Genomic DNA, 25,259 nt, shown 5'->3' with positions numbered 1-25,259 from the left:
CAGGACTATAGAGAAAATGAGGCCATCCTGCTGGGGCAATTAAATGAGGCAGGCAGGGGAGAAGAGAGAGAACAGGAGCACTTTTCAACACATCTATCTATACGTACATATCTATACAGGCACATTTTAGTAGTCTTTTCCCCCTGAAACCTCCTCCTTCTTTCTCTCTGCCTCTGCCTCCTTCTCTCTCTCTCTTCCCAGTCTGCGAATGTGATTGTTTTGTCTATCACACACAGGGCAAAGTGGAAGACTGTGCCTGCCTGAGGTTGGTGGGTGGGTGGGTGGGTGAGGGGGAAGAAAGGAAAAGAAAAAAGAAAAGAGAGGCTCAGCAGTTGGGTTGCAAGCTCTCCTTGCAGGCGGATGCCTTTCTGGACTTTCCTGGGGAAAGGAGCAAAGCCAGGAGGAGCAGCAGCAGCAGCTCGAGAGCATCATCCAGACCCCATGCTGCCCTCACTCATCCTCTCTCTGCTGTCTGTCCTGGCAGAAGGGGCCAGCCTCCAGCCAATCAGGATGAACCACCTGGGAGTGTGCCCCAACCAGCTGAACCCCAATCTCTGGGTGGATGCCCAGAGCACCTGCGAAAGGGAGTGCCACACTGACCAGGTGAGTGAGTGGGTGAGGGTCTACATGGATGCCACTACCAGGCCTGTCATACCAGGCCTGGCCAGCAGAGGGAGCTGCTGCATGCTTTGCCTGAAATGCCCTTCTATGGCCAAAGGACCAGGACTGGTCCAGGTTGGCCAAGGCTGCAGGGACTGGGATGCAGATAGCTTGCATAGCTCTCTGGAGGAGCACATACTTCTGGGGTAGACTCAGCCAGGCATGCCCAGATCAAAGCCTCTGGATTAAGGGCACATCTCAGGGAATGGGGTCAATCTGGTCTGGGAGCACTGCTAAAGATCTAGGCTCCTAGTATTGGGGCAAGGTGAGCAGATGCCTTCACTGCTAAGGAGGACAAGGCACCACCACATTAGGGCATTTGGGAAAAACAGAGGACATTTGTTTTGCAACTACTATTTTGTTGTTATTTTATAATTGCAAAACAAAAATTTACAAACAGGAGAAGAGGTGATAGAGCAAGCCCTGCTTAACTATCTGAAGGGGTGCCATGTTGAGGATGGAGCAAACTTGTTTTCTGCTGCTCCAGAGAATAGGACCCGGAGCAATGGATTCAAGCTAGAGGAAGAGAGATTCCACCTCAACAATTAGGAAGAACTTCCTGATGGGGAGAGTTTTGTAAAGTGGAACACACTTGGAGAGTGGTGGAGTCTCCTTCTTTGGAGGTTTTTAAACAGAAGCTGGGTGGCCATCTGTTGGGGGAGGTTGGGGGTGCTTGGATTGTGAGTTCCTGCATGGCAGAATGGGGTTGGATTGGATGGCCCTTGGAGGTACCTTCCAGCTCCATGAGTCTATGATTCTAACACTAATCTAAATATAAATCCATGCTTCTTAGTCATGCTCCAATTGGAAGACTTTTTGGAATTCCTGGACAGAAGACTGAAATGTAGGACCGGCCCTGGAAAAGGAGGTTTTCTGGTCACCCTGAATTGGGAACGGTTAGCTCCCAGGACTGTGTGCCTAGTTTGTATTTTGTCATGTGCCTTCACGTCGTTTCCAACTTGTGGCGATCCTAAGACAAACATATCCCGGGGGGGGGGGGGTTATTGGCAAGATTTGTTCAGAGGAGGTTTACCCTTGTCTTCCTCTGAGGCTGAGAGAGTGTGATTTGCCCACAGTCACCCAGTGGGTTTCCATGGCCAAGCTGGGATTTCATGAATGAACGGGGATTCCAACCCTGTTCTCCAGAGTCATAGGCATAGATAAGTGTGCATACTTATCTATGCATACTAAGGGAAACTATGCATACTTGGGGTGACCTTCTTTGTCAATTGCTTTTTGTCAACTACCTTTGAACCTTCAGAGACAAAGACAGGAGTGTAACCCCAATCTCTCTCTCTTCTGTTATTTGCCTTGAAGTCACTTCCAACTTATGGTGACCCCAGGCCCACAGGCAACTTTTTTCAGAGGGAGTTTGCCATTGCCATCCTCTGAGGCTGAGAGAATGTGACTTGCCCAACATCACCCACTGGGTTTTATGGCTGAGTGGGGATTCGAACCCTGGTCTCCAGAGTCATAGTCCAACGCTCACACCACTATGCCACACTGGGTTTAAGGAGCCAATATCCTGATTTTAGGTCAGGAGTGGCATAAATCTCTCTGGGAGGCTTTTGTCCTTTTAGTGGCTGAGCCAAATGGAACTTACTTTCCAAGTCTGTGTGTACCGAGTTGGCAGCTTGCACAAGATGCTCCCTTTCCCTCTTATAGAACAAAATCTCATCCCTATAGGCATGAATAGAAAGTTGTACTGATACCATAACATGTGCACACATGCAACATTTACCCTTTGGAGCTTTGATTGATGGATTGTTTTACACATGCAAAGTGATGCCCTAGTTTTGCTGCAGCCACCTTCCTTCCTTCTTTCGTTGCAGTATTTGCTAGAGCAGAATGCCTCCGACGGTGAGTCTAGAGATGGATCACAAAAGTATAGTGGTCTTTGCACATCTCTGAAGAGATCCCTCTTTAGCTGGTACACTACCACAAAACAATGTGGAGGGATCGGGGATGCCAAATGGCCAAAATGAGTGGCAGAATGTGTGTCAGAGAGAGAGAGAGAACAGGAAGGGGTGCATCTACACTGTTAGAAAGCATGCAGTTTTGACACCACTTTAAGTGCCATGGCTCCATCCTATGGGAACCTGGGATTTGCAGTTTTACAAGCCTTCTCTGCCAAAAAGTGCTGGTGCCTCACAAAACTACCAATCCCAGGACTCAGTAAGATGGAGCAACGACAGTTAAAGTGGTGTCAATCTGCATTATTTCTACACTGATAGAATTCAGAGATATAGCCATGGTAGTTTGTAGAACCAGTATGTACAGAGATCTTGTAGCACCTTTGAGACTAACTAAAGAAAGAAGTTGGTAGCATGAGCTTAAGTCTACTTCCTCAGATGCATCTACGAAAGCTCATGCTACCAACTTCTTTCTTTAGTTAGTCTCAAAGGTGCTACAAGATCTCTCTACATCTTATTTCTACACTGTCGATAGTTCTTCTGTCCATGGGTACAGTCTAAAGGAGATCTCAACTGCACTAGACTCATTGTAATGGATAGGGGAAACAAAAGATCACTGAGTTGTGTCACCATAAATTGGGAATGACTTGAAGGCATGCAATGACAGCAATCTGTAGATATACTGATTAAAATGCAGTTATTTTTTCCTGTGGTTGCACACAACTAAGACGAACAAAGTAACTATAGTACCAGAGTTGGCCCAAGATGTTTTTCTGCCACAGGCAGAATTAAATCTATCCGCCTCCAAGTATGTGAGCCAGAGTGGTGTAGTGGTTTGAGCATTGGACTGGGACTCTGGAGACCAGGGTTCGAATCCCAGCTCAGCCATATAAACCCACTGGGTGACCTTGGGCAAGTCACACACTCTCAGTCTCAGAGGATGGCAATGGCAAACCCCCTTTGAAGAAACGTGCCAAGAAAACCCAAAGACAGCTTGTTGTCATGATATGTCTCTGTTCCATACATCTCCTGCACACTGGAAAACTGTGATGGCGGAGAAGCTCACATCATGGCTCTTTCCCAAATCTGCCCTGTTCTTTTATCTACAGCACAGATTCCTTCCTATGTGACGCCACATTTCTGGTATTATTAATATCAGTATGTATACAGATTTTTGTTCTTGTCGCATGCCTTCAAGTTGTTTCTGATTTATGGAGTGACCCCCAAGGCAAGCCTTTCATGGGGTTTTCTTGGCAAGATTTGTTTAGAGGAGGTTTTGTCAGTGCCTTCCTCTGAGGATGAGAAAGTGTGACTTTCAAAAGGTCACCCAGTGGGTTTCCAGGGCCAAGCGGAGTCTATCTGTATATATACAGAGCTAGCATGGTATAGTGGTTTGAGCCTTGGACTATGAGTCTGGAGACCAGGGTTCGAAGTCGTGTGTGCTGCCTTAAGAGGAAACATGTGATATTAATGTAATAAATATGTTATTACTCATGATATAAGGCAGTGGTTCCCAACCTGTGGGTCGGGACCCCCTTTCATGGGGGTCGCCTACGACCATTAGAAAACACCTATTTAATTACAGTTATGAAGTAGCAACGAAAATAATTTTGGGTTTGGGTCACCACAACATGAGGAACTGTATTAAAGGGTCGCGGCATTAGGAAGGTTGGGAACCGCTGATATAAGGAGACCTGTATTGCATCCACGTAAAAAAATGTGCTACACTATTATTCATGTTTCTGGTGATGCTGGTCTTGTTATTGTTATTATTGATTGAATCTGATGAATTGTGTGCATGTTGTTTGCCTTTCAAGTAGTTTCCGACTTATGGCGACCCTATCCCACGGTTTTCTCGGCAAGTGTCTTCAGAGGATGGTTGCCACTGCCATCCTCTGAGGCTGAGAGACTGTGACTTGCCCAAGGGATTTCCATGTCCAAGCAGGCATTCAAACCCCGGTCTCCAGAGTCATAGGAGTTTATCACATGAAGGGGATCGGGAGTTTATCCCATGAACATCACAGAAAAATCGCCTAATTACGTGAAATGATTTCACACAATGTTGCACAAAACTCACCACTGAAGTGGTCACAAAGAAGCATTAACACACATAATTTTACTTTGCATTTCAGAGATCACTTGATTTGCACAATTGCGTGCGATCATCATTCGCTAGCCCAATGTCTAGCGCATGAGATGGCTTTCATTCAGGAGCTGGGGAACTGGAAATCTAGCATTTGGTGAAAACTGGAGAGGGATCCTTTAATGGTTGCATTGTTGTGGTTGTGTGTCTTCAAGCTGTTTCCACCTTATGGCAAGTTTCCCAGGGTTTCCCAAGCATTTTGTCTCCGTTACTCATTACTCTATTGGAAAACTAACTCATCCCCATGATTTCTTGCAAGGTTGGAAAACTCATGTGGTTTATTACCTGTTGGTTCATGGTAATTTCTTTTGCATTTACATTCCTAGGTGAAAAATACACTTTAGGGTTGGCAAGAGAATGTCATAAACTCTCTTTAAAAAAAAAAAGTCCTATTAAAATCCTTATCTTCCTAAATCAGATCAAACCAGAACTTGAAGGTGCCTTTCCACCAGCAGCCCAACCATTAGGCAATGGAGCAGATGCCCCAAAAGGATGTTAAAATATGGTTGCTTTAAAGTGTTATTTTTAGTGGCAGGATTGGAGAGAGGTGTTTGCTGGGGTTTCTAACTTGTGTGCTAAAAAAACCCGTCTAGCAAAAATGTTGCTTTTGCTACCCAGCTCTTTTCTTTGAAGAGCTGTCAGATGGCAGTCCGTTGTACAAAGACACTCTCTATTTGGAAAACTACCCGGAGCAAGCCCAGTGAAAAGTAATGACCCCTTAAAAAGGCAAGACAAAGAAAACCCGAAATTGCCTATCAACACAATAAATTAACCAAGCAAGCAAACAGACCACCCCTAGTTAGCGTTTTTCCTTTTGTGGCGAGTGATATTGTATTTCTATTGTATTGCTTCTGTTGTACGTTTTGTCATTCTGCCTTGGCTGCAAACGGCCTCAAGTAGAGCAACTAAGGTCCAAAACACACTGCAGACATAATCCAGTTTGAGACCACTTTTAGTGCCCTGGCTCAGTGCGAGGGAATCCTGGGAATTGTAGTTTATTGTGGCACCAGAGCTCTCTGATACAGAAGGTTAAATGTCTCACAAAACTACAGTTCCTAGGAATCCCTAACAGTGAGCCAGGGCAGTTAAAGCAGTCCCACACTGGATTATTTCTGCAGTATGTTTTGGACCATAGAAAGGCTACTTGTGACCAGGGGGGGAAATGCATTTTCTTGAATGATTTCATTTAATCAGATTGCACCCACAAGGTAAGGCGGGTAAAACGTTCCTAGGCTTTTCATACACAAACCAGCCAGTTTGATAGCGAAAAGGGTGCGAGTCCGTTTGAATGTAAACATTCTACTCCTCTTTCCTCGGCAGGACTGTGAAGGCTTTGAGAAGTGTTGCACCAACGTCTGCGGCCTACGGAGCTGCGTGGCTGCCCGCTATGCGGACGGAAGCCTCTCCTCCCTGGAGCAAGTGCAGGAAGCCACATGCGAAAGCTTTGTCTGCACCCAGCAGGGCTCAGACTGTGACATCTGGGATGGGCAGCCAGTCTGTAAGTGCAAGGACAGGTGCGAAAAGGAGCCCAACTTCACCTGTGCGTCGGACGGACTCACCTACTACAACAAGTGCTACATGGATGCCGAGGCCTGCATCCGGGGCATCAGCTTAGCCGTGGTGCCTTGCAAGTACATTTTCACCTGGCCCAACACCAGCCCAGTGCCAATGGAGACCACAGCTCACCCAACACCTGGCACAGCGGCTGAGCTGCCCATCCCACCTGCCCTCTACAACAACCCTTTCCACCAGTTGGTCTACATGGGGGGCACCGTGAGCTTCCACTGTGACGTCAGTGGGCGGCCCCGTCCTGACATCACATGGGAAAAGCAGAGCGACCACCAGGAAAACTTCATCATGCGGCCCGACCAAATGTATGGCAACGTGGTGGTGACCAATATTGGCCAGCTGGTGATCTATAATGCCCAGCTGGAGGATGCTGGGATCTACACTTGCACGGCCAGGAACTCTGCCGGACTCCTGCGAGCGGACTTTCCACTCTCGGTCATCAAGAGAGAACACTCTAGAGGAGAGCCCAGGGCGTCCAGCACTCCAGAGCTCCCACCCGGGGAGTGCCTGAAGGAACCTGACAAACAGGAATGCGAGGCCTACCAGGTCCGCTGGCATTTTGATGCCAAGAAAGGCTCTTGCGCCACCTTCCGTTATGGTGGCTGCGGGGGCAACCAAAACCACTTTGCTACCTATGAGGCATGTCAACTGGCCTGCGTTAGTAACGCAGTCAACCTGTGCACTCTTCCTATGGTGCAGGGGCCCTGTAAGAACTGGGAGGCACGCTGGGCCTATAACCACCTGATGAAACAGTGCCACTCCTTCATCTATGGCGGTTGCGAGGGCAACGAGAACAACTTTGACAGCAAGGAGAGCTGCGAGGATGTCTGCCCCTTTGCCAAGACCTTGCAGTGCAAAGCCTGCCGCCTGAAGAGCAAGATGGTGCTGAGCCTGTGCCGCAGTGATTTCGCCATAGTTGGGCGGCTCATGGAGATCATCGAGGACCAGGACTCCGGGATTGCCCGCTTTGCACTGGATGATGTCCTCAAGGATGAGAAAATGGGCCTGAAGTTCTTCAACATCAAGTACCTGGAGGTGACCTTGACAGAGATGGACTGGAACTGCCCTTGCCCCAACATGACCACAGAGGATGGGCCCCTCATCATCATGGGAGAAGTGCACGATGGCATGGCGGTGCTAGACCCCAATAGCTATGTCCGGACCGCCAACGACAAGCGGGTCAAGAAGATCTATGAGCTGCTTGAGAAGAAGACCTGTGAGTTGCTCAACAGATTCCAGGACTAATGTGGGTCCTTCTCCCTTGCGAAGGAGGGAGGACAGTTCAGATGTGTCCCTCTGCAAAAGACAGTCCGCCTCTGCTCATAGGACTGGACTGGCATCTGGCAGGGCACAGCTTCTGCTGCTCTTGGAAGCTCTGCATGCCCTGGTTGCTTGAGCAGAGAAGGGGAATCCTGACTCCCATCCTCAGCCCAGGCCAGTTTCCATGGACCAGTCCCGTGTTTTTTATTGTTTTCCGTTATTATCACTCTTCCATTACCGTGGGCTCTACTATCCTTGTAACTACCTATTGTCTGTTTTTTGTGTGAGCTGTAATTTATCTGCGTCTACAGTGCCCTTCTACCCCAGCTACGGCTATGTGAAATAATAATGTTTGAAAACCAACTTTGTTTCATCTCCAGTCACAGTAGAAATGGTTAGCTCCCCCTTGCTTTCTGTTTTAATGGCAAATTCTACACCTAACCATGGAGTTTATCACATGAAGGCGATTTGGATTTTATCCTGTGAATATCCTGGGAAAATCACGTAATTACGTGTAACAATTTCACATGATGTGACACAAAACCTGCCATTAAAGTGGTCACAAAGAAGCATTAACGTGCATCTTTTTACTTGTGGGGTGTCAGCAACAATGCATTTCCGATATCACTTTATTGGCACAATTGCGTGCGATAATCATTCATGCAATTACCTGCCATTTTCACTTTCACTTTCGCTTTAAATGCGCTTTAATCTCTCTTTAATGCTGAAATTAGCCCCAGTGTGATAAACTCCTATGTTGAGGATTAGCCTTGCTCCAGTAAGGCAAAAGACTAGTTTGGTTGCAGGAGGTGAGAGGGGATTGCTTGTGAAAGAAAGGGGAGATGTGGTTAGATTTCCAAGCATTTTCTTTGCACACACGGCCCATTTGATTCACAAACTGGACAATCTAGAATTCTTGAATTAACCATAGTTTCTCATTTCATCCATACCACGTTGCCAGCCTCAAAACAAGCCAGGATATTCAACTAACTTCTGAGTTATTCCAAAGGTGGTGGCCCTGCTTTATTGGTTCTCATAAAACAGGAACATGAACTCAAATTAATTTGTAGGGGCAAAGGCCTTGTTCACATTGCGCATATCAAGACATCCTCACACAGTAATGCCCAAACATTATATTTATTTGCACCCAAATGCAACAGAGTATGAAGGCTTGTGCAAAAGATGTTTTTGCTAATCTCTGATCCCAAAATGATACTTCCACGTTCATCTATAGATCGCCACCAGAGGGAACTACTACTTCATAGAGAAACATTTCAAAAGCTTAACTCGGTGGTGAGGAAGCAACAGGGCTTTCTTTTCTTCAAAACTGTTTGATCCCTGTTTTGAAGAATATTTTAAAGGACTGTAAGCAAACAGTTGTTTTAAAAAATGTTCATCAACCTTGATGGCCCAAATCCCACCACGACATGTTAAAAAACCTCTGGTCCATAAGCGAATATACAAATTGCATGGCAGAACACAGATGCAGAGATACATAACTGAATGGTCCAAAGTATTTTTAAATATACATCTTGCATGCAGAAAACACATCAGACTGTGTTTGAATGCTAACCTACCATGGACAGCAAGATGTTGGTATACATGTATTTGGTGTTTAAACATTAAGGTATAAGCCCAATTGTTATTCCCAATTAGAACAGATCCATTGAATGAACAGAACTTAACACACGTATTTATGTACCAATTCCCATTGATTCAATGTGACTCTGTGAGTAATAACTGGGTTTGGACCTCTGTTCACCACCTGAAGTCCTCAGTGCTATAATTCTGGGAACTCTAACATATGAAGATAAGAGGATCCTCTAACAACTTTTAGATTAAGAAAAGGACATTTCTAGCTTAAGCTTTTGTGGACTGAGATCCACTTCGGCAGAAGCAGGTTGGAATCCATAATAGCTTAGTATTTTATTTCCTTGGTCTCAAAGGTGCTACAGGTTTCCCTTCTGTCTTTTATGCTGATACAGACTAACACGGTGATGTCTTTGAAAGCCAGTTCTGTAACATACGGCTGATCTCTATGTGTTGGGCATTGTATTGTCACAATTTCTGTGGTATTAAAACTAATCAAGATAGCCGAGGAAGGATCTTCTTCTGTCTTCCCTACCTCCAGAACATTGACAAACCACACTGTTGGTTAGTAAGTGTCCAAATGAAGTCACTAACTTAATAGGCAACACTGGAGTTTGGTGGGGTGACCCATAGTGGGCTGCATCATTTCTTCCCACTGAAACTATAATTTACGGAAACCCTCTTGTCATCTCAACCTTCTCTTTTGTAACTTAAGAGGCATGACCGACAGATGGTAGCAAGGGTGCAAAGAGAGAAATAATGCCACTGTCTTCTCACCATCCTTCTACCTGGTTGGAGATGGGACTACTTGTGAGCTTTCTCCAATACAAAATTCCACATTTTGCCATGTCTATTTAGCTAAGGCCCCTGTCGGAAAGGCAGCCAATAAGTCCTCCAACATGTGCTGCTGAAGCAGGTTACAGGCACAACAATATCTGCAAGACGAAAAAACATCTTCAAGCATTATGACTGAACAGGAAACCAGACTCCATGTACATGGGGCCGGGAAGGTCAATGTTTTCAGTACCTGTATGGTTTTGGTCCTCTTGGACACAACAGGGTCCCAAAGGGTCTTGTGTTCACTCACTTGAATGCCAGAAGATCTTCATGTGGGACCCTATCGCATGGAGTAAAAACCCGGCTTACCTTTCCTGAACTGAATTCTAATTCGGGAAGCAGCTGTGTCCTATCATACCTAAATCACTGCTGAAATCGCCACTCAGATCCAGCCCAAATGTAGTCTGGGTTGAAGCTGTGCCCAACCTGCCCCTTTTCAAAAATGGAAGCTTCTGAGTCTAAAATATGGCCGCTGAAGCGTCTCCAGGGACCTGGGCTGTATCTGGGTGGCGATTTACGTATGATAGGACCTGGCTGCCCCCTGAATTAGAATGCAATTGGGAAAGGTAAGCCGTTTCTTTTTACCCCATGGGTCCATGGTCAGGAACTTGTATCAGGGTTCTTGAACATGTGGGATGTTCTACCACTGGTCTCCAAATGGCCTTGATGTTCTTTGAGACCAAAGAAGAGGGCACCAACACATAGTTGGATGTAAGAGGTGAAGCTGACACAGTTCTTAACCCAAGCTAGGAAAAATGATTTTATTTTTAAACCACTAATTGCAATTGGACATGCTGGCAAGAGGATTCTTATCCAAAACCTTTCCCAAGCTCTGCAATTGCCTGTTCTGTCATAACATCTGAACAAAGCTGGATCCAAGTGATCCAAGATGACACATACATTTCATCAGACCCACAATATCAAAAAGCAAAAGCGGCACAATTAATGCTAAATCAAAGTGCAGCGAGGCTCATTCAGCTCTTGCCAGAACTTTTGAGAACTCTGTTGTGTCTGAGGGCTTTCCTTTCCAGAGGCAAATCTTCTGCATGGCATCATGCCTTTGTGCCAAGAGTCATTCCCTTCACCAAGATCTGCAGAGACTGCAAGAAACCAGCTGAGCAGGATGGACACAAAGCAGAAAAGGCTCTGATCATAAGAGGCTGCCCTGTGTGCTTCCTCTCCTTCACTGAGAAATCTGCCCAAGTGGTGGGTTAGTGCTTCCGGAAAATAAGGCACTTGTTGTTCGCTGGCATGTCAACCTGGAAGCAGATATTCAGAGGTTATTTTAGATGCTTTGCCACCGTGGTGTACAGTCCAACAGATATGATTCAACTTGTGCTGCTGGTGTATTGTAAGTGCTGTGGCAGGAGTCAGGACTGGCAAACCAGCAAATGCTGGAAGAAGTACATGGATCCTAAATGAGAGCTGGGGACCAGTTATTGTGAACCGCCATCAAGGTGGCTTTGACTTATGGCAACCCTGTGAATAACAAAACATCAAGACACCCCACTGACACTCCTGCAAACTCAGGGCTGTGGTTACCTTGATAAAATCCATCTCCCTGTACGGGCATCCTCTTCTTTTCCTATTACCTCCCATTTCACCAAACACGATTGTCTTTTCTAATGCCATCAGCCAAAGCATGATAGCTTCAGTTTGGTCATTTTAGCTTTGAGGGAAAGTTGGGACTTGATTTGATCTCAGACACATTTATTTGTCTTTTTAGCAGTCTAAATGAGTTGATTTTCTCCCTATCCTCTTTCTTCACTCTTCAGTTTTCACAACCATATATAGAAATCCCAATAATCTATGAGAAAGAAGGGAGATCCAATTTATCTGCAGACTTCACTGCAATTTTTTAAAAGCACCAGGGAAGGAAGCATGCTGTATTGAATCCTCACCAAATATTTGGTTACTTAGTGTATTGTGTGTTGAGGTTATTGCTTTTCTCCACAAGGAGCATTACAGGTTAGGACAAAGGAATGTATGCCCCTCCAGATTTTTCTGGACGACTACAGCATCCTCCCAACAAGAGTTGATGGGAGTTGCAATCCTGGAACATCTGGAGGATCACATGTTTCCTATTGTTGTTAAAGGTGAAGGTGCTGACCAAGGGTTATAATTTGCTCCTATTAAAGCTATTTGTCCACCTTTTCTATGGTTCTCTGCTAGCACCCTTATAATGCCGCTCAACATACCATCCTCTCCAACTGCATCCCATTGGCCTCAGCGAGTTTCTGCAACAAAGATATGTCTCGGAGGCCCCAGCCTGGATTTCTGGGAAGAGAGGAAGGGAAAACAGTGTTTAAAAAAGGCTTCTGCATCCCATCAAGATGCTTATCCTGCAAGAATTCTGCACTAAACTGGGGGTTGGATTAGATGGCCTTCAAGGCCCCTTCAATGTATAGACATATCTCAGTGAACAAAGTTCCTTTTTACAGAATCATTTTATGCCTGCCCAGACTCCCTTTCCCCTTCATCCTTTCTCTAGCTGGAAGCTTTGTTAGCTGCATCAGCTTTGGGGAGATGGAGGAGGAGGGCTAGAGAAATACAGACATTTGGTGTCAGGTTGCAGGTGTAATGCAAACAAATGCAAAGGTGTAATGAAGGGTCTGCAGGAACTAATGCAATAAAACCTGAGCTGAGAAAGAGTGATTCTGCTCTAGCTAAACCTATTGTAGCTGTGTCCGCCTACAAATAACAAGTAAGGTTAACAGAGTTGCCCCCAAACCCATCACTTAACAAGCACAAACAGCAGAACAAGAGAGAAGAGGTAAACCTGCCTTCCAGAACTAGCTCCAGCATGTCAAAAAAAGCATAGACCTGAAAATTTGGCCACCAAAATGGAAATCGCAAGAAAAGTGGAAGGCAGTGAAAGAAAAAGTAATCCTTGGATATACAGCAGGCCCTTGGGAACGGCTTGGGTTTGGTTCCAGGACTCTCCATGGATGCCAACATCTGTGGCTCCCATTAAATACAATGGTGTCCCTTATGCAAAATAGCAAAATCGAGTGGGTTTCCATGGCCAAGCAGGGATTCAAACCATGGCTGTATGGAGTCCTAGTCCAATGCCCAAACCCCTACACAATACTGGCTCTCATTCTTACCTTTGCCTTAAGTAGGCATCAAAGTCCACATTGCTCTGAGGAGTGATGCACCCATTCACAGAATAAGGCTGCAGTGGGAACGGAGAGGAAAAACAGACAAATTTTGTGTATTGTGGATTTTGGATGCTATTGTACTTTGCTATATGGTCAACACGGTTACCCCAGAATAAATAACTTACCCCATATGTAATCATCACTCCTTTGGGTTTCAGTAGTTTTCCTGCCCCTTTGAACAATCCCTAAAAGGGAGAAAGCAGAGATGGGAGACAAGACAACCGAACGGAAAGACATAAACAGCCAATCCTGGAAACTATTTACAGTCACCTTCCACATCTGCAGCTTTGACTTTTGCAGATGTGATCATTTGCAAATTTGGTTTGATAACCGCAATGAATGTGGAGCGTCCACTGAATAAGGCATTTTTCAACATACCAACAAGCTGTAAGTTCAATGAGCAAGAAGAGCGCAACTGCTTTTCCTAGCATCCACTAAGGGGAGCCACATCTAAAAGACCCACTTCTACAGAGACATAGAGATTGTTGTTCCCCCTTTGACTGGATCAATAAAGGAATCGGCACAATATGGATGTTAAAATTTGCCACCTGGCCAACACCGCTCCCCTTGCATTTGATGTCTTTAAGAGTCATCTCTTATGTAAACCTTTCCATCACATGCATTTGGAGCAGAGAGAAAGTATGTACAACACGTGGCGTAATCTGTAGCGCATTTCCAGAATGAGATGCGCCTGGGGAAAGGGAGGGCAATACACTCTGCCCATGCTCAGAGGCAGCATCACTATGCACAAAAGAGTTGCTTTCTTACCTATTACATTGGCTTCCCATTTGACGCAATATAAGGAATGGGAAACAAGTGTTTTATTTTTGTGATTGTCATAACTAGACTGGGTAACCATGTTACAGTAGTCAACCCCTGAGGTTACCAGCGCATGGATTACTGGCTGCAATCCTCTTATGTTTTCCCATGTGGCGGCATCACTGGACATATTGCTGTATAAATATGTGTAAGCGCTTGCTGCAAAGGGCTCAAAGAGACAGAGAGTGTCCTCACCTCCGTGCAGCACATTTCAGTGATGTGAATCATGTTGATATTGACGACGAGGTCGAAAGAGTCCGGGCGCAAGCCGCCCCACGTCTCCCAGCTCTGGGACGCATCTAGATGGATTGGAGGCTTGATATTTGGCAGGCGGAGTTCCCTGATAAGGGCAGAGATGCTGAAAAGAGAGACCAAAGAATCCACTGAGAGGCCATTGCTGACTGTAGAGGCTGCGAGTCTCAGCCACAGAGCTGCCAGTGACGGCATTTTTGTTGCAATACACTATTACCTTATGTTATGTTATATGTTATATTATACTCCAGAGAACAGGATCAAAATTCAAAATGACCTGAACAGACTAGAAAGCTGGGCCAAAGCTAACAAAATGAATTTTGATACGGAGAAATGTAAGGTACTGCACTTAGGGCAGAAAAATGAAATGCACAGATATAGGATGAATGAAACTATGTGTGAAAGGGATCTGGGAGTCCAAGTAGACCACAGGTTGAATATGAGTCAACAGCATGATGTGGCAGCTAACAAGGCCAATGTGATTTTAGGCTGCATCAATAGAAGTATAGTGTCTAGATCAAGGGAAGTAATAGTGCCAGCTTTGGTCAGGCCCACCTAGAATAATACTGTGTCCAGTTCTCCACAGATGTGTGGAGAAACTGGAGCCATGTGTCCAAAGGACGGCGACTAAAATGGTGAAGGGTCTGGTATCCATGCCTTATGAGGAACGCCTGGGGGAGCTGGGGATGTTTAGCCTTGAAGGGATGTCATATTGAGGAGGGAGCAAGCTTGTTTTCTGCTGCTCCAGAGAACAGGACCCAGAGCAATGGATGCAAGCTCCAGGAAAAGAGATGCCACCTCAACATTAGGAGGATTTTTTTCCATTTTAAGAGCTATTCAACATTGGAATAGACTATATTAGAAAGTGGTGGAGTCTCCTTCCTTGGAGGTCTTTAAGCAGAGGCTGGATGGCCACCTGTCAATGGGGATGCATCGACTGAGAGTTCCTGCATGGCAGAATGGGGCGGGACTGGATCAGGGCCCTTCTTGGGGTCCCTTCCAACTCTATGATTCTATGGCTTATATTTCAAGATACAACGGAAAAGGCTCTCAGGTTGTCTTGCCCAACAGTCACAGTCATCCAGCCCCTGCCCTCCCATCACAAAAGGAGCTGGGGATGCACCGCTATGGAATTCTGGGATTTGCAAGATTCTGCCACATTTAAGCCCTAACAGTTGGAGCGGTGTCAGACTGCATTCATTCTGCAGTGTAGATGCAGCCTGAATGATCGCGTGGGCCGCTTGCAGTGGATGCCACGCCCCCTCAGGAACGGGGAGCCAATGGGAGCGGAGGAAGGTCCAGGTGAAGGGGAGGCCACGCCCCCTCAGGAACGGGGAGCCGATGGGGAAATCACATTAGTCCCCACAGGCTTCGGTTTTATCAGGATTTGGCTGATAACAAAGAACATTCCTAATACGAGGGCGCCCTCTTGTGGATAGTCAGGGCATTGCAGCCTCTAGATGGACCCAGAGATCGCTCCCTTCCCAGCAAAACCTATAAGACAAAGATATCTATCTATCTATCTATCTATCTATCTATCTATCTATCTATCTATCTATCTATCTATCATCTATCTATCTATCTATCTATCTATCTATCTATCTATCTTTATACCTACCTACCTACCTACCTATCTTCCCTTTGTTTCTGCTGCAGGACAAAGACCAGAGGGAAGAAGGATGATGGGTTTGCTGCTGCTGGCGCCCTTTGGATTACAATTCCCATCAACCCTGGAGGTTTGGAGGATTCTGGGACTTTCCAGAAAGGAGCTTGGGGAGGAAGGAAGGAAGGAAGGAAGGAAGGAAGGAAGGAAGGGGGCCAGGGAGACCTCCCCAACCTCTGCATGGCCTGGGGATGATGGGAACCCTAGTCCGACCCTAGTCTTCTTGAAGGGCTCTAGGAGAGAGAATTCAGGGCTTGCACATTATATATGTGTGTGTGTGTGTGTGTGTGATTTATATCACTACATAATTTAACATTATAAAATTATATACAATTATAAAAAACATATAATTATATAAAATTATATATATATATATATATATATATATATATGCGTATATAAATGTGTATCTAATATTATATGTGTCTGTGTGTGTATTATATATATATATGTATATGTATCTATATGCGTGTATGTATAGGCGGCCCTATCATGACCAGTTTCTCCAGGTGGATTGCCATGGCCCTCTTCTGAGGCTGAGAGAGTGTGACTTGCCCAAGGCTGCTCCCATCATGGTTGAGCCGGGATTCGAACCCTGGTCTCCAGAGACAGGGAAGGTCTAATCCAGCCGTTTCAAAGGGAGCTGGTTTTCTCCTTTGGGGCTAAATCACATTCGCTTCAATGGAAAGTTCTAGGATTACCATCCGGCATCCAGAGTGTTATTCTAACAACAACAACAATAATAGTCCTTGGATTCCTTCCTCTTAGAACCATAGAAGCTGAAAGGGAGCCCAAGAAGGATCCGGTCCAAGCCCCTTTCTGCCATGCAGGAACTCTCCATCAAAGTACCCCAAAAACAGATGGCCATCCGGCCTCTCTGTCAAAAGAGCCTCCAAAGAAAGCCCTGGAACCAACCCTCAGTGGATATTATAAGGGCCCAGGATGAGGATGAGGATGATGAGGATGACTCCCCATGGCATATAATGGGACTTGAGCATAGGACAGGATAGGATAGGATAAGATAGGACAGGATCCTATCCTGGGCCCATGCTTGAGCATCCATGGATTTGGGGATCCATGGAAGGTCCTGGAACCAAACCACAGTTGATACCAAGGCCCCTAATAATAATCCTAATACTATGCCATGGCCTCCATGCATTTGGGGATCCAGGGGTCCCTCTGTGACTTGGCCTCATGGAAACAAAAGCAGAGCTTGGGGCCACAAGGACTGGAAGCCGCCTCCCATCCTGAGGCTCTTTTGGGAGCTGTAGTCCCCAAGGGCCAAGTTTTCCAGTCTGTTCTCCAGGGCAGCAGGGAGCCCTTCAGGATGCCCAGGGGCTCCCCTGCCTCATTATTATTACTGTTATTGTTGTTGTAAATATGGACCCAAAGATGCCAGCAGCCCTGAGTCTCCCAAACCCAGGAGCCAGGAATCCTGAGCCCCTTGGAGCCTGAGAATGGCTGCAACGCTCCCTCTCCGCCACCAGAGGGCGCCCCAGGACAGGGAAGAACCATCATCATCCTAAGTGTCAAGGGGCCGAAGTGCGCCACTTGAGCCACAGGAGGGCGCCCGAGAGAGAGCCAGGGAGGAGAGCGCCTGAGAGCGGAATTGCGAGACAATGAGAACGCAAAAGCAGAATTGCGAGAAGACTTGGGCGATCCTCGCTGGCGGATAGTCTCCACAGGAGGGCGCCCGAGAGAAGCATTGCATACATGAGTCATGAAGCCTTCAGTGCGCAAAGGGCGCCACCAGAGGGCGGCGGAGAGCAAGGCAGCAGCAGTAGAGCCCCCTTTGTACTACAATTCCCATCATCCCCTGGGAAAACATGGCCGCCACCGCCCCTGAGGGAAAGAGGATGATGGGAATTCCATTCCAAAGCGTTTGGAGGGGCTTCAGCAGGTGCAGAAAGGCTGGCTTTGAGGCGTCCCCTGCCTTCTGCATCGTCTGGGGATGATGGGAACCGTCCTCCAAGGCCCCAACACTGACATTCAAGTCACCAATAAAATTATGTGCATTATATATAATATTATGTGTGTGTGTGTATCTTTGTGTTACATATGTTGGTGTATACATGTGTGTCTCTATATATTTTTTATATGTCTCTCTCTCTCTATATATATATATATATATAAACTGTGAGTATGTTATATATGCATATATATGTGTGTGTGTGTATAAAATTATATATATATATATATATAAACTATATTATACATATGTATGTGTATGTATATGTGTGTGTGTGTATAAAATTATATATATATATATATATATATATATAAAAACTATATTATACATATGTATGTGTATGTATATGTGTGTGTGTGTTGTATATATATATATATGTATATATAACCATGTATGAAGGCACAAGACAACAAGAACATACACACACACACATATATGTATATAATTCTGGGGTCTGTGGGGCGTTCCCTCCACCATCATCCAGATTCCAAGGCAATGCCTGCCATTCTTTGAACAGCTCTTAACTGCCAGGAAGTTCCTCCTAATGTTGAGGTGGAATCTCTTTTCCTGGAGCTTGCATCCATTGTTCTGGGTCCTAGTCTCTGGAGCAGCAGAAAACAAGCTTGCTCCCTCCTCAATGTGATATCCCTTCAAGTATTTAAACAGGGGTATCGTATCACCTCTTAACCTTAGAATCATAGAGTTGGAAGAGACCGCAAGGGCCATCCAGTCCAACCCCCTTCTGCCATGCAGGAACTCTCAATCAAAGCATCCCCGACAGATGGCCATCCAGCCTCTGTTTGAAGACCTCCAAGGAAGGAGACTTCACTACACTCACGCCTTTCAGGTGAGCCCTAGAAGGGGAGGGATCGGTCTCTGGGTCTCCCTCTCTCTCTCTGGGTCGATCCATAGAAGTTGGAAGGAAGCCCAAAGAGGCTGCAGTGCTCTAGAGTCGCCACCAGATGGCGCCCTTGTATTAGGAATGTTCTTTATGAGCCAGAACTTGATCAAACCGAAGTCTATGGAGAGGAGACTCATGTGTTGTTCTTGATGATGATGATGATGATTGCATCTAAATGCACCTGGATGCCTTCTTCCTCTCTTCTTTTCCCAAGTAAAAGGTGCCTGCAGGGAGACCACCCCAACCTCTGCATGGCCTGGGGATGATGGGAACCCTAGTCCGACCCTAGTCTTCTCTGTCCTAGAACCCAGGGCTTGCAGATTTTATACATATATATGTTTGTGTGTGTAATTTATATCACTATATAATTTAACATTATAAAATTATATACGATTTTAAAAAACGTATTTCATATAATTATATAAAATTATATATATATATATATATATATGCACATATAAATGTGTATCTACTATTATATGTGTGTATATATTTGTGCATAAATATATATATAATTTTATATTTGTAATATTATACATATATACTGTATATATTGTCTGTATATTATATATGTGTGCTTGTGTGTGTATATATATATATATATAATATGTGTGTGTGTGTATATATATATATATATATATATAATATGTGTGTGTGTGTGTATATATGTATTTATATATAATATACTTGTATATAATATTATATATATATATATATATATAATGTATATAGAACTGTATATAGAATTATGTATATGTGTGTATATATATTTATATAATGTATATTTAACTGTATATAGAATTATGTATATCTGTGTGTATGTATGTATGTATGTATGTATATATATAAAACTGTGTATAGAATTATGTATATATTTGTATATATGTGTATATATAATGTATATATATATATAAAAATACCATAAATAAATAACTGTGTATATAGAATTTGGGAAGCTGCCTACATTGGATGGGGTGGAGGATACTAGACCCCTCCTTACACAAGTGTGTTACAACCACACAAACCACTGCCATAACCCAGTTTAATGGCCATTTAAGGAGACTCTGAGAGACTGCGACTCTGGAGATCAGGATTCAAAGACATAGCCATGTTAGTCTGTGGAATCAGTACGGAGAGAGAGATCTTGGAGCACCTTTGAGACTCATTGAAAGAAAGACATTGGCAGCATGAGCAGCTTTCCTAGACTTCAGTCTACTTCCTCAGATGGAGTTGTATCTACTTCATTTATATACAGAAAGCATTTTGAATCTGAATTGACATTTTTGCATACCAATGGCATATGTATATATATATAGGTCTGTCCCTAGTTTCCATTCCATCAAATGCATCTGAAGAAGTAGACTGAAGCCTACGAAAGCTCATGTCGTCAACTTCTTTCTTTCAGTGAGTCTCAAAGGGGCTGCAAGATCTCTCTGGAGATCAGGGTTCGAGTCCCCGCTTAGCTATGAAACCCAGTGGGTTGCCTTGAGCAAGTCCCATGCTCTCAGCCTCAAAAGGCAAGGCAATGGCAAACCTGCTCAGAACAAATCGTGCCAAAAAGACCCCATGATAGATAGGGTTGCCTTGGGGCTGCCATAAGCCGAAAGACCGGACAGGCCAAAAGTGAGACCCTGGTGACTGGGGATACTGGGATTGGAGTCCATCGCTCCCATGATAACAAACCATAAAGCAGCCTTCCTTCCTTTCACTTACGGTGCAACACTGTAGAAATAAGGCAGTTATGTTTCCTTTTCTCTTCCTAAAATGGACGGCAGGATCATTAAGGCCCCATCTACACTGCAGCTTTAATGCTGTCGGACGCCATAGCTGTGGCCGCTATAGAATTCTGGGATTTGCCATTTTGAGAGACGTTAAGCCTTTTTCGGGATTCTGCCACATTTGAGCCATAATGAAATGCAACAAAAAGGAAAGGAAATGCGACTGCATGATTTCTGCAGCGTAAAGGCACCCAAAGTGCGAAGAAGGAAGGCTGCCCTGTGGCTTATTACCATGTGCTCCGCTTTAGGAAAAGAAAAGAACATGTAAGGCGACCTTTTCCATGTGATTCGCATTGATAAAGTCCAGGGTTTTGCTGGACAGTTGCAGCATAGTCACTGCGTTGCTCAGTCATCTTTCACTGCCCTTTTCCTTAGGAGCCAAGGCCGGACTTTGCTGAACCAGACCAAAGTCCATCTAGTCTGACCACAAACAGCAGACGCCGTTGTCTCTTTTTGCATCCCTCCGCCTTTCCTAGTGTTATGGCCCTTTCTCATGCTCGGCGCATTCCCATCATGTGTCCATAGGACATCATCATCAACGCCGTCCTTTTGGCTCCCAGCGAGGTTTCAGCCTCGATCTATTCTAGGACCAGACTTAGTCATACCCTCCTTTCCCCCAAAATTTGGGATTCGAGGCAGCTTGCAACGTAAAAGCAATTACAACTGAAAGCATCCTACACTTGGGGCGGAAAAGTAAAATGCACAGAGATAGGATTATGGGAGACGCATGGCTGAATGAGACTACATGTGAAAAGGATCTAGGGGTCCAAGTAGAGCACAAGTTGAACATGAGCCAACAGTGTGATGCGGCAGCTAACAAGGCCAATGCGATTCTAAGCTGCATCAATGGAAGTCTAGTCTCTAGATCAAGGGAAGTCATAGTGCCCTTCTATTCTGCTTTGGTCAGGCCCCACCTGGAATAATATTGTGTCCAGTTCTGGCATCACAATTTATAAAGGATGTTGAGAAACTGGAGCCATGATGTGTCCAAAGGAGGGCAACTAAAATGGTGAAGGGCCTGGAAACCATAAAGCCCTATGAGGAATGCCTTGGGGAGCTTCTGGGGATGTTTAGCCTGGAGAAGAGAAGGTTAAAAGGAGATATGAGAGCCCTGTTTAAATACAGTACTTGAAGAAGGGATGCCATGTTAAGGAGGGAGCAAGCTTGTTTTCTGCTGCTCCAGAGAATAAGGCATGGAGCAATGGATGGAAGCTCCAGGAAAAGAGATTCCACTTAAACCTGAGGGAGAACACATTCTCTCAGAGAGTGGCGGAGTCTCCTTCCCTGGAGGCTGTCTGTCAATGGAGATGCTTCGACTGAGAGTTCCTGCATGGCAGAAGAAGGGGGCTGGGCTGGATCAGGGCCCTTCTTGGGGTCTCTTCCAACTCTAGGATGCTATGATTCTATGACTCTAAGCCAGGTGTGCCCCATCCTATCTCTCTGCATTTCATAGGATCCTAGAATCCTAGAGTTGGAAGAGACCCAAGAAGGGCCCTGATCCAGTCCATGCAGGAACTCTCCATCCATGCATCCGTGACAGATGACCATCCAAGGAAGGAGACTCCGCCATGATCCAAGGCAATGCCTGCCATTCTTACTCTCAGGGAGTCCCTGCTAATGTTGGGCTGGGGTCTCTTTTCCTTGATCGTTTGCCTGAAGGGTCCCAAATGCCCTCCTTCCCTGCCTGGGTTGGAGTGCTGCTGCTGACCTGTCCCTGGCGCCGGGGTCGACCTCGGAGGGCTGCCAGAGGATCCCGGGCAAGGCTCGGGCGAAGTGGGCGGCGTGGGTCCCGGATCCCGAGGCCACCTCCAGCGCCTGGACCTGCGGGGTCCCTCCGGGGCCCACGAAGTCCCTCAGCACCCCCAGGATGGGCTCCTTGTTCCGCTCCGCGGCGGCGGGGACGTTGATCATCCTGGTCCCGAGTGCGAATCCTGCGCCAAGAAGGAAGGAAGGAAGGAAGGAAGGAAAGAGACTTTGCAAGAGGAAGGGCTCTCTGTCCCGTTGCTCCTCCTTTGGGCACAGCCCTGGACTGGCAGGAGAAAGGAGCCCAAAAGACTACACTCCCCAGGGTGCAATGGGGGAGGCCTGGACTACACTTCCCAGAATGCAAGCAGAGAGAGAGAGAGAGAGAGAGAGAGAGAGAGAGAGATCCAGACTACATTTCCCAGAATGCAATGGAATAAAGAAAGAGAGATCTCTCTCTTCAGACTACATTTCCCAGAATGCAATGGAATAAAGAGAGAGATCTCTCTTCAGACTACATTTCCCAGAATGCAATGGAATAAAGAGAGAGAGAGATCTCTTCAGACTACATTTCCCAGAATGCAATGGAATAAAGAGAGAGATCTCTCTCTTCAGACTACATTTCCCAGAATGCAATGGAATAAAGAGAGAGATCTCTCTTCAGACTACATTTCCCAGAATGCAATGGATTAAAGAGAGAGAGAGATCTCTTCAGACTACATTTCCCAGAATGCAATGGAATAAAGAGAGAGATCTCTCTCTTCAGACTACATTTCCCAGAATGCAATGGAATAAAGAGAGAGATCTCTCTCTTCAGACTACATTTCCCAGAATGCAATGGAATAAAGAGAGAGAGAGATCTCTTCAGACTACATTTCCCAGAATGCAATGGATTAAAGAGAGAGAGAGATATCTCTTCAGACTACATTTCCCAGAATGCAATGGAATAAAGAGAGAGATCTCTCTCTTCAGACTACATTTCCCAGAATGCAATGGAATAAAGAGAGAGATCTCTCTCTTCAGACTACATTTCCCAGAATGCAATGGAATAAAGAGAGAGAGAGAGAGAGAGAGAGAGAGAGAGAGAGAGAGAGAGAGATCCAGACTACATTTCCCAGAATATCCAGACTCTATTTCGCGGAATGCAATGGAAGAAAGAGACACAGAGTGATCCAGACTACATTTCCCAGGATGCAATGGGAGGCCATCTAAACTATACTTCCCAGAGTGCAATGGGGAAAAAGGGCTCCCTCCTGCCCCCCTTTCTTCCCTCCCAGAGACCCTTGTTTTGGGAAGAGGGCTTCTTTCCCCCTTGAAAAAAGGACCCCTAGACCCTCCTGCAAACCCCCCCCCCAGAAAAGAGCCTGAGATTCTGGGATCTGTAGTCCTGTGAGCTATTTATCCCCAAACTCCCATCCCCAGATGTCTCTGCAACGATTGATCCCTGTTTGTTTGTTTTTTTGCAGGACCAGGAAAAAGAAAGATTGTGTCAAGATAAATAGGGAAGAAGGGCCTTTGCAAAAAGTGCAGCCAGGAAAGAAAAGGGGTCTGCGCCGCCCGGGAATCGAACCCGGGTCGCAAGAATGGGAATCTTGCATGATACCACTACACCAGCGGCGCCCTTCTGCTGCAGCAGCTCCGGCGCAGAGCCCTATCATGGCCAGGGAGGCGCCCCCTGCAGGCAGGCAGGCGAATCTCCTCTGAACAAACCTGGCCAAGAAAACCCTAGAACAACTGCTCAATTGGGAGTTTATCAGACAAAGGGAATTGGAAGTATAATCCCATGGCAATCCAAGCTCAATCGTGGGGTTTCACTTTATTGCGTGATAGACCGCCACATGCAATTTCGGGCAATGGCATGCTATTTTCGTGCAACGGGGAGCCAGTCCGAACGCGATGCGCATTCACGTAATTGCGCTAAACTCCTTGGAAACGACTTGAAGCCACACATCAGCAAGAACATTTGGACAGGCAGCTAGATTTGGAGGACTATATCTTCCTAAAGGTAGCAGACCCTCATTTGGGAAGCAAAGCAAGGCTAGCCTTGGTTCGTACTGGGATGGGATGGCAATATCTTCCAGGAAGGGACTATCAAAATCCACTCCGCTTTATCCCTTGCAAGAAAGCATAAGTCAGGACTGTGGCGGGAGTTATTTTCTTGCTGCTCTTGGTCCAAAACACACTGCAGAAATAATCCAGTTTGAGACTGCTTTAACTGCCTGGCTCAGTGCTAGGAAATCCTGGGGATGTGTAGTTTATTGTGGCACCAACGCTCTCCGACAGAGAAGGCTCAATGTCTGACAAAACAACAGTTCCCTGAATTCCCTAGCATTAGGTCAGGGCAGTTAAAGTGGATTGTTTCTGCAGTGTGTTTTGGACCCTTATTAAACAGTTTGGGGTGCATCTACACTGTAGAAACCATGCAGTTTGACACCACTTTAACCGCCAAGGATGAATTCTACAGAACCTTGGAAGTTGTAGTCTTCTGAGGCAGTGGCACTTTTTGGCAGACAAGGCAAAAAAACCCTTCCAAAAGGACAGATAGATCGGAGCTACAGCGCATAAAGTGACGTCAAACTGCATTATTCCTACAGTGTAGATGCAGCTAGAGATTCTTGCCGGTTTTCTGCTACACTGCACTGGCTCTTCTTCTAATGTCTTGACTAAAGTCCTATTTGAGCTTCTATCCGGACTCCTGCCCATCCCAGTTTTGGCATAAACTAAATCTCCCTGGATCGTAGCTAAAAGCTCTGGCTTCCTAGGGAAGGGGGAAGCCAGAAGATGCTGAAGGGTCTTTTGGAATGGTTTTGCATTCATGCAGATAAAGGAGGAAAATAGTCTGCTCGGGTCCTACCAAAGCTTCCTCATTCCTTTGGATAATCTTTGAGCAAACTCTTGTCACCTATGGCCCAGACATTGGCAAATCCAACCCTTCTGGCCATTCGGTCCTGTAAACACGCTCAACAAGTAAGAAGACTTGACACTGGGAACCTCTTCAAGC

The 25,259-nt window shown here is 45.7% G+C and overlaps 2 protein-coding genes and 1 non-coding gene across 3 annotated transcripts; 1 reads left to right on the top strand and 2 right to left on the bottom strand.

Annotated features, from left to right (window-relative positions):
• The first annotated feature begins 330 nt into the window (after nt 1–330).
• On the top strand, nt 331–7,983 carry WFIKKN1 (WAP, follistatin/kazal, immunoglobulin, kunitz and netrin domain containing 1). Its single transcript, XM_089540744.1, has 2 exons — nt 331–603; nt 6,037–7,983. Exons 1-2 carry the CDS (start codon nt 361–363, stop codon nt 7,528–7,530), a joined length of 1,737 nt encoding a protein of 578 aa, XP_089396870.1. The 5' UTR covers nt 331–360; the 3' UTR covers nt 7,531–7,983.
• Nucleotides 7,984–10,718: 2,735 nt separating this feature from the next.
• On the bottom strand, nt 10,719–22,527 carry METTL26 (methyltransferase like 26). The gene is made up of 6 exons (XM_089540745.1): nt 22,224–22,527; nt 14,148–14,310; nt 13,259–13,318; nt 13,080–13,147; nt 12,171–12,249; nt 10,719–11,231 (listed from the first exon to the last, which is right to left on the bottom strand). The coding sequence occupies exons 1-6, from the start codon at nt 22,424–22,426 to the stop codon at nt 11,184–11,186; spliced, it is 621 nt and encodes a 206-aa protein (XP_089396871.1). The 5' UTR covers nt 22,427–22,527; the 3' UTR covers nt 10,719–11,183.
• Nucleotides 22,528–23,807: 1,280 nt separating this feature from the next.
• Nucleotides 23,808–23,878, bottom strand: TRNAG-CCC (transfer RNA glycine (anticodon CCC)). Its single transcript has one exon. It is a non-coding gene; the product is annotated as a tRNA-Gly (tRNA).
• Between the last annotated feature and the right edge of the window lie 1,381 nt (nt 23,879–25,259).

Source organism: Sceloporus occidentalis, unplaced genomic scaffold (genome assembly GCF_023333645.1).
Source record: "Sceloporus occidentalis isolate IW3139 unplaced genomic scaffold, rSceOcc1.0.p SCAF_10, whole genome shotgun sequence".
NCBI lineage: Eukaryota > Metazoa > Chordata > Lepidosauria > Squamata > Phrynosomatidae > Sceloporus > Sceloporus occidentalis.
This window is presented reverse-complemented; position numbering and strand designations above follow the sequence as displayed.

Bases quoted from the DNA above. Each gene is read 5' to 3' on its own strand.
- WFIKKN1 (XM_089540744.1), top strand. From the start codon at position 361: ATGCCTTTCTGGACTTTCCTGGGGAAAGGAGCAAAGCCAGGAGGAGCA. The intron at 604-6,036 runs GTGAGTGAGTGG...TTTCCTCGGCAG, and splicing joins GGGAGTGCCACACTGACCAG to GACTGTGAAGGCTTTGAGAA.
- METTL26 (XM_089540745.1), bottom strand. From the start codon at position 22,426: ATGATCAACGTCCCCGCCGCCGCGGAGCGGAACAAGGAGCCCATCCTG. The intron at 14,311-22,223 runs GTCAGCAGCAGC...CTCTCTTTTCAG, and splicing joins GACCCCGGCGCCAGGGACAG to CATCTCTGCCCTTATCAGGG. The intron at 13,148-13,258 runs GTAAGTTATTTA...TTCCCACTGCAG, and splicing joins GAGTGATGATTACATATGGG to CCTTATTCTGTGAATGGGTG.